An 8,690-nucleotide genomic window follows, 5' to 3' on the forward strand; every position below is an offset into this window, starting at 1 on the left:
CCTTATTGAAAATATCTTGTCAAATTGGTAGTACAGTGTAGTATGTTGGCCCAACGTTTACCCAATGTTTGCAATACATTCTTGATGAAAATGTCTAATAAAGTTGGTAGTATAGTATGTTGGCCCGATGGTAGCACGAGTGTTCTTTTGTTTAGGTGTTTCAAAGATGGGATATTTATATTGGGCCAACGTTGGCCCAATTATTATACTGCCAACTTCATGTAAATGATGGTGTCAATTTTAGCTGCTGAGCTTTACGTTGGGTCAACGTTGGTTCCTAGTTCTAAAATCTTCCTAACTAAGTGTTGTATTCCCATGGCATTGTTGCCTCCTTGAACTGTTGTGGTGCAAGCTTATAATTATTTGGTTGCATAACATAAATTTAGATCACATTCTGAAATAATTATGAGGACATTCTTTGTCCATGCTTTTAATAAATTGGATGACTGCTTTAGTTTAGATCTGATATTTTCAACATTATAACTTTTAACTTAAGGGGGCCGACTATAGTTTCCATTGCGCAATATTTCGCGCATCATAGTAAAATGAAGCGTATTTACTGTTTTAATGCAACTTTTTTTCGCTTAATTATTAAAATTAAAAAAAAAAAGGTATAAAAATGTAATGACAATTTGATATAACTGACTTTTTAACCGATTTTGCAATTGATAGGTAGGTTGACGTCGTTGCAGTGTGTTTTTGACGTTATGATAATCTGTAGCTCTTACAGAAAGGGGTAATGAAAATATTATTAAAGAAAAAGTAGTAAACATACGCTCTTGAAATTTAAAACACATAAATTTGAGAATATCTCTAATATTATTATTATGTTTTCATGTTAATCCATTGTGTACGTCATATTTTGTAATACTCTATAAAAATAGTAAAATTTGTTAATTTTTTGCATTTTGAGATGCCCCCTCTGGTAACAACACGGTAGAATTTTGTGTTTCTTACATATATTGTATAATATAGTATTATTCATCAAATATTATAGTTTGAACAAAATGTCTATTGTAGTTTTTGTATAATTTGATTTAAAGTGCTAAAAATTGGCATTTTCCTATATAATCCTATAGTAAATGTGCCTGTATTTTGAGACGGTCCCTCAAAAATACCTGGACGGTAGATTTCCCCCAAACTTTGCATGTACACTGAAGTTAATGTAAGTTATATATGATATAAAAATGAAGAGTTTCGCTATTGTAGTTTTCACACAATAAAACTATAGTCGGCCCCCTTAAGTGATCACAGCACTAAAGAGTTGTTTATTCTATTTATTTTTATTTTTTTTTTTTTGGAAATGTGTGCGTGCTTATTCATTGTAATAAAACCCTTAAAATTATGAATTTTTTCATGAGCGTATTCATGAGAATTTAAAGAAGACTGAATAAATGTTTAAAAGTTCTCATGAACAGGATGTGAGTAAAGCCTACATATACATAAATCAAGATAACACAGCTTTATAATTAAATTGAAACAAAAGTTAGGCGTTCGCTTAAGCTTGGAGAGTCACGCGATTAAAACACCATCTGATCTTAACCAAAAAGACATTCGTTAAAATATAGGTTTAATCTAGAATTCTGGAAAAGAAACCTTTGTAATTTCTGGAATAACCCCCACCCCAAACACACACACTTGCACAAACTTTTTGTGCAGTCACTGAATTTCTTAAACAGTCAAACATCTGCAAATCACATATAAGTTAGTAGTAAATGGATATTTAAATGGCGATCGTTCCAGTCGGGATCAGTTTACACTTAAGTCGGGTTCGGGTTGCAATTTATTCACACAATATGTTGAATGTGACGGAGGATGGCAAAACATCACCAGAATTCCTTGACATCTTATATTCGTTTGCAAACGAAGATAATAACGAAAAAGATCCATCGATAAGTAGAAGACCAGTATGCCCTAGATGTTGGTAATTAATTACATACATTGCCCAGAGTAAATCACTGTAAATGTCATTTTAAAAATGGTATCGATAAATAAAGACTAAAATGCAGACAGAGCTTTTCACAAAACATTGGACTTCTTTACAAAATATAGTAACAAAATACGAAATTAGACATCCCCATTTAAATTAGGGGATTTTCTTCGTTCTGAACCTGGATTTACCTTCCGTAGGTTTTATGATTTTTATCATATTGGATGATCAGGAAGAATTTCCATACCTGAATGCCAATACATTTTTAAACCAATTTTTACTGGTGTGCTAAGAATACAAAATAAAACTTTTTTCATAGATACTTGTATATGTAGTTATTTACATAGTCTACTCGAATTAACTTGATTTTTTTTTATTTGTTTTCATTTTCCTAGTCGTCCAGTGGCTGTATGTTTGTGTCCATATTTACCGGAAAGTCCAGTGTCTATAGAAACCAATGTTTTTATCCTACAACATCCTCTTGAGGTTAGTTCATTTATCTTTATAGTAATTTAAGAAAATGATAAAACTATACAGCAAGAGAGAAAAGATGAATTCCTAACTATATATCAAATGTTGTTAGTCAGCTGCACTATCATTTTGAATGGTATTACATGTATCACGATGAGTATAAGTTTTTGAAGATGAAAAGCTTTTAAAAGGAAACATGTTGCAAACATTTTTTCCAAAAGTTTGAATTTTGAATCTATGTACAAGTGAACAACTTTTTTACCTCTTTCAGGAAAGCAGAAACTTGGCCACAGTTCCAATTTTATGTGAATGTTTACCATCAGAAAAAGTCCAAATCATCAAAGGAAAAAAATTCTCACCTCGCAGGTAAACTTATAGAATGTTTAGGGTAAATTCACTAAAAATTGTTTTATATTGAAGATATTAACATTTAGAGTTTGCTATGTGTTAATGTTTTATTTTGATGTCTTATACATGGAGGGACTTACAGCTTTCTCTATGTTTTTAGTATTTTAAAAAAATCAGTCTCTCTTTTATTTTTAAGTTCAGAATATCTAGCTCACTTTGAAATACATGTATTGTTGAGTTGCTGTTTGCTGGTCAAGATTTCATTATTTATCAGATCTTTTAAGTCATACATGACTGTAATATTTGTTTAGTAAATGTTGATACATATTTACTTCAGACACCCAAAGGTAGCTGAAATTCTTAAAAGTCCCAACACTCTCCTGTTGTTCCCTGACTCTGAGGCCGCTGACATTGAAACTATCCCCCCAGCACCAGATGGCCAGCCATACAACCTTGTTCTCTTAGATGGTACTTGGGGGCAGGCCAAAGGCATGTTCCTACATAATGAGGTGTTCTCATGGCCAAAAAAGGTAAAGTCCTTGGATTCCTCTGATTTATTTCTCATAAATTTCTTTATTTCCTGAGCTAAAGACTGGAGATTTACTGATCAAAATTTTCTCGTGCTAGCTTTTTGCATTGCAAACATTTCACAATATTTTTTTCTTCAGGCCAATTTCAGCCAATTTGCCACAAAAGTTGTTTTGAACATATTTTATTAACAACTTGTCAAAGGGTTTGGACATAAGTTCCAAAAACTTAGATAGTCTTTGACTTTCACCACAAAAGTTAGTTGAAACTTGAAAGTAATTCAGATTTGTTCAATGAAGGACCTTATCCTTTTTGAAGGTGAGATAATCAAAAAATGTTGAAAATTTTGATTGGGTCTGACATCTTAAAATGACACTTGTGCAATATCTTCCATACATTATGTTGATCTAAGTTTGTTCAAACAAGGCCTATTGTAGCCAAGATGGGACCAAGAATTTTGATACATTAATCTTCAAAAGAATGATCAGAACTCATTCCTTACTATTGCTTGCTTCAATTCAATGTTGTTTACAAGTTTTACACTAAAAATAAAGGACACGACCTTAACATTGTTGACATAGGTAATAAAAACTATGCGATTAATACAACATTTGATATTCTGGCACTTAATTTTCCAGTTTTTTTTCTTTCTTTACAGTGCAGTTAAGTTGTAAAAGCTTTACTTTATTCATAATTCTTTTCTTTTTTGATCACCTGATCGACGACATGTATCTTAATGAAAAAAAATGCATGATATCGACTAATATAACTTTAAATACAAAATGATATAGGTGTGTATTCCAGATCTGCTTTATGTAATCCAAGTACTTTTTTTGCAGATAAAACTGAATCATAGCTGTAAGAGTAAGTTTGTGATTCGTACTCAACCGAATGACATGTCATTATCAACACTAGAATCAACAGCCATAGCACTTGCAGCACTGGAGAGAAAGCCAGATATTGTGAATGTAAGTTCAAATCAGATATAATTTCAGACCTCTAGAAGTCTACCATTCATATTTTCAGTATAATTTTTTTTGGTGTATGGTTTTCCTCCATGCAAGATACGTACTGGTAAATCCAGTGGAGTATCTTTTGAATCACCAATCAGGCAATTCTACCCACCTATTAGTTTCTGCCTATAATCACAGAAAAATCACCATGTGACAAATAACTTAAGTCTTGAGATAAGAATTCTTTAAATTGAATATATAAAAAAAACATTTTTAAATCTCTAATACACTGTACAGTAAAACTTGTTTAGTACGAACACGGATATTGCAAATTCACGGATATAGCGAAGTCATTTTGAATCCCCAGCTATATAAATTTAATGAATTTATACGGTTATAACGAATTACGGATATAGCGAAGTAATTTCAAAGGTCCAAGCGACTTCGTTATAACCGAGTTTTGCTGTATAAGTACCTGACGTTTAGATGCTATTTTCATGTTTTTTTTTGGTTTTTTTTAGATTCTGACACGTCCTTTGGAAGCTCTTTGTGATTTCCAAATTCAACATGGAGCCTGCAAACATGACAGCAAAGTATTCAAAATAGAAAATGGACTCTGGAATAAGACTTTAAAAAAGAAATACTTAAAAAGGCTAGAAAAGGATGGGACATTAGAATCTCCACAAATTCCAAATTCTGAAGAACAGTCATCTTGACAATAGCTACAGTTTAGAACAAAATATAAAAATTATAAATAGACATTTATCACAAGTTACAGTTTATGTACGAAGCAAGGGACATGCTGTTATGTTCACATTGCAGTAAAAATAAGAGAACAAATTGCAGAGTAAATTTAGTTTTTCCATCTTCTTTTCAGCAATGATTATAAATTGTCTTCCATGTATCACAATTCCGTATTTCTAACACTGATTCTGATATAACTATTGTAGATATTTTATTTTCTGTGAGATCTTAATATCCCATAATGCTTACAGTGTATATAGACCTTAGACACTAAATCAAGCTAACTATCCATCTTTAAAAAACTTCGTAATTTTCAACATGATCACCAAATGGCATATGCGCATTCATTTAAGAATGGCAGATATAAACAGTAACTAAAGAGAAGACTAAAAGCAGGTTGAAACGGACATTTTTTTCCTGGGTGAAAATTACAATGAAAAAATCTACTCGCAAATATTTGCTAGTTACAAATACTTCAACTCGCAATTTGGATATTTTTAACTCAAATTTAGCGAGTTGTATATAGTGAATTTTGAGCCCTGTATTTTACATGTACGAAGTTTTATAAAAATATTTTTTACAGTTAATATGGAAATGAAAAGTGGGGAGGAAAGATTGAGGGAATAATGAAATACATGTATTTAACTGTAAGTGCTTCAGTCAAATCCTCAAAGAAAAAAATTTTTTAGCAATTTATATTTTTCTCCAGTACAAGATATTACAAAGTAATTATAACATTCAAATAGTTCATTTTAAAAATTGTCAGATAGTCTTGATACGAGCTTGAACAAATTGATAAATAATGTTTGAAATCTTTATGGAAATTGAGTAAATTAAGGCTCAAAAGTTAAATATTCCTGCTATAATCAATTTTGACAATATGATTGTAGCCAGTTTTGCGAATGCATAATCAAAAATAACAAACATACGCTAATGCTGCAGCACCTTTAATTATGTAAATTCATAAAAAATCAATGTAAAATCAACACAGATTTTGTTTATATATTCAAAGAAATGTTGAAAAATTTCTAGCAAGATTTCTACAAAGGGTTATACACTAAGGGACTAGATAGCTAGATTATAAATGGTTAATACAAATCATTAATACATGTAGTTAGATTGACAAAGCACTTTATCCGAGTTCTGGTCTTTTGGTAATGAGAACAGATATTTTATGTCAATATAAAGTGATTTGAAAATAATATATACATCCTTAGACACAACCTCAGATTATACAGAAATACAGACATCAAAAAAGAAAAATTGGAAGACACGCATATGCCTTTTTTTGAAATTCCAGCAAAATGAGGATTTAGATGTCATTTTTGCAATGAAAAGGGTAGACAGGTCTGAAAAGGGAATGTTCCCTGCATGTTATACCATAAAACTATATATCATAACATTTCTAAAAATTTGTTCAACTAGTGCCTGATCAACAAGGGTTAATAAAATGTGATTGTCAATATATATGATAAATACCGGTACATGTACTGATATACAATGTATATATTGAAGTCTCATGTCTTTCCCATAAAAAAAATCAACATTTCTATAAGTTTAAAATAAAAACTCTTTTAAAAAAATCTAGAACAACAATTTACAGTGTATATTCATATAAAAATATTTAATAAAATATTTTACACATTTTCACAAATGGATATACACATGTAAGTAACATGCAAAGGAAATTTAAGAGTCCTTTTTTTCATTTTACATATAAAAGTAGTCAATGCTTTAATGATAATTAACATTGCATAAAATTACCCCCAAATAGAAAACAAGAAACAGTAAGACTAAATTCATAACAATCAAGATTTATCTGTGTTTTTTATATCTAGGACATGGGACCTAAATAATTTGAATTACCCTGGTTAGTAACACAAGGTTTTCTTGACACACTCTTGACTAGACCACTCCTGTGACATTAAACCTTAAAATTCAATTTCTTTCAAAGTAAAATGTACACTGAAATGCTAGCACCAAACTTTCAAAAGTCTAATGTAAATTTTTCTTAATTAATTATAATGCTTATTTTAATTAAGAATCTAGTAATTCTCCTTTTTAAACACATTGTTTGATATGGTTGGTGGGTAAAAACTCTACACACACATCTCAACATAAAGGCCAACAATACTTTTCTAAGCCTTAACAAATTCCCATATGTGCTTATTTGCCTCCTCATAACCATCCATCGTTACCCAATGGCTGGCTCCCTCGATATATTTAATGGTGCAGTCTTTGATGTACTGCTTACTAAGCTCTGGCAGTTTTCTGTTCAAGGCCAGGTCCTCCACCCCCCAGACAATGAGGGTGGGGACTTCTATAGGTTTGAAGATACTCTTGTCAACTTCTTTCCTTAGGGCTGCCCTGTAGTAGTTCAATGGACCAGTGAAGCCATTTCCTACAAATATATTTTTTATGGCGTTACATATACATGTTCTTACTTTAAAAGTAAACATTCATTGACAGTAAAAAGAAGTACACATCAAAGAGACAAAAATTCATTATGTCCATTTATTAAAGGAAGAATTTATCAAGGGCAATCCATGGGAGGTCAAATTTACTGCTACATTGTGAAAATTTTCAACTTATTACTGCTACATCAATGTCTTAATTTTATGGTGACCAGGGGAAACAGGTTTTATGCATGTAATACTTTGAACTTTCAATGAACCTGTTCATCCATAAGCCGCAGATTAATGAAAGAGGTAATGTAGTGGTAATGTTTACTTTTAAATGTAGCAGTAATGAAACCTTTTTTGTAGTGGTAATAAGTATTTAGCGGTAATGACAATTTTGAAAATGTAGCAGTAATGACATGCACCCCAATTTACAAAGTAAAATGCACATGGTACAGTTTAAAAACCAAAACAATGAGCTACAGCTCACCACTGAATTCAAACAAGATGTCCATGGGCTATAATGCTCACCTGATTCCCTGTATATACTGTATGTGTACATTATCTGGCATATTCAAAATTTAGTGCAATCAATAGGTATGGGGTTGTTGGTGTAATCATGAATTAGCGCTATACACGTTTGTGCCATATATTCTATTTATAAACGAATTCTTAGTGGTATTCATGAATTAGCGCATCCTCGTCTGTGCCAAAGCCGCTGAAATATGAAGCCTGCGATTTTAAGTACACATACAGTATATTTATATGTAGATTAATGAAAACCCTTTCTATGGTCAGCAAATCTAGAATACAATAGCATACCACTCTCTACGACAATTTTTGGATATAATATTTTTCATTTTTACTGGTATTGTGAGCATACCCTGACCCATGATTTGAAAGTTGTTTACCTTTTTTGGTAAAATTGTACTTGTATGCCTCAATGTCTTCTTCAGTACAGTGCTGGAGTTTTTTACCATCTTTTCCTGTGAACATCTTTTCTAACATACTGCAGTTGTTATGTGACAACATGAACTCAGGCAAGAATGGCATTTGAAAGAAAAACATATACCTGAAATTATACAGAGATAAGCTGTTGGAATGGACAATTCTTTCCATTTGGAAATTCATCAAATGTCAATTTAACTAGACTGCTTTGGCTCCTTAAAGCAAAATGCTACAAATTTTTTCTAACCAAAATTTATGTCTGATTTGCTAGTGGATAATATTTCTGAAAAGACGATTTATGAAAGATGGGAGAATATTTCTGAGAGAACTCTACAGTTTGTCATCTAATAACAATTTTTTATGGTAATT

General features: G+C 31.4%; 2 protein-coding genes across 2 annotated transcripts; one reads left to right on the forward strand and one right to left on the reverse strand.

Annotated features, from left to right (window-relative positions):
• The first annotated feature begins 1,764 nt into the window (after nucleotides 1–1,764).
• On the forward strand, nucleotides 1,765–5,160 carry LOC134252135 (tRNA-uridine aminocarboxypropyltransferase 2-like). Its single transcript, XM_062734572.1, has 6 exons — nucleotides 1,765–1,924; nucleotides 2,326–2,416; nucleotides 2,673–2,767; nucleotides 3,087–3,279; nucleotides 4,117–4,245; nucleotides 4,752–5,160. Exons 1-6 carry the CDS (start codon nucleotides 1,797–1,799, stop codon nucleotides 4,944–4,946), a joined length of 831 nt encoding a protein of 276 aa, XP_062590556.1. The 5' UTR covers nucleotides 1,765–1,796; the 3' UTR covers nucleotides 4,947–5,160.
• A 1,548-nt stretch (nucleotides 5,161–6,708) lies between these two features.
• Nucleotides 6,709–8,484, reverse strand: LOC134252134 (epoxide hydrolase 2-like). The gene is made up of 2 exons (XM_062734571.1): nucleotides 8,285–8,484; nucleotides 6,709–7,375 (listed from the first exon to the last, which is right to left on the reverse strand). The coding sequence occupies exons 1-2, from the start codon at nucleotides 8,439–8,441 to the stop codon at nucleotides 7,113–7,115; spliced, it is 420 nt and encodes a 139-aa protein (XP_062590555.1). The 5' UTR covers nucleotides 8,442–8,484; the 3' UTR covers nucleotides 6,709–7,112.
• Between the last annotated feature and the right edge of the window lie 206 nt (nucleotides 8,485–8,690).

This window comes from Saccostrea cucullata, unplaced genomic scaffold (assembly GCF_032062105.1).
Source record: "Saccostrea cucullata isolate Sc308-1 unplaced genomic scaffold, CSIRO_AGI_Scuc_v1 ctg19868, whole genome shotgun sequence".
Taxonomy (NCBI): domain Eukaryota; kingdom Metazoa; phylum Mollusca; class Bivalvia; order Ostreida; family Ostreidae; genus Saccostrea; species Saccostrea cuccullata.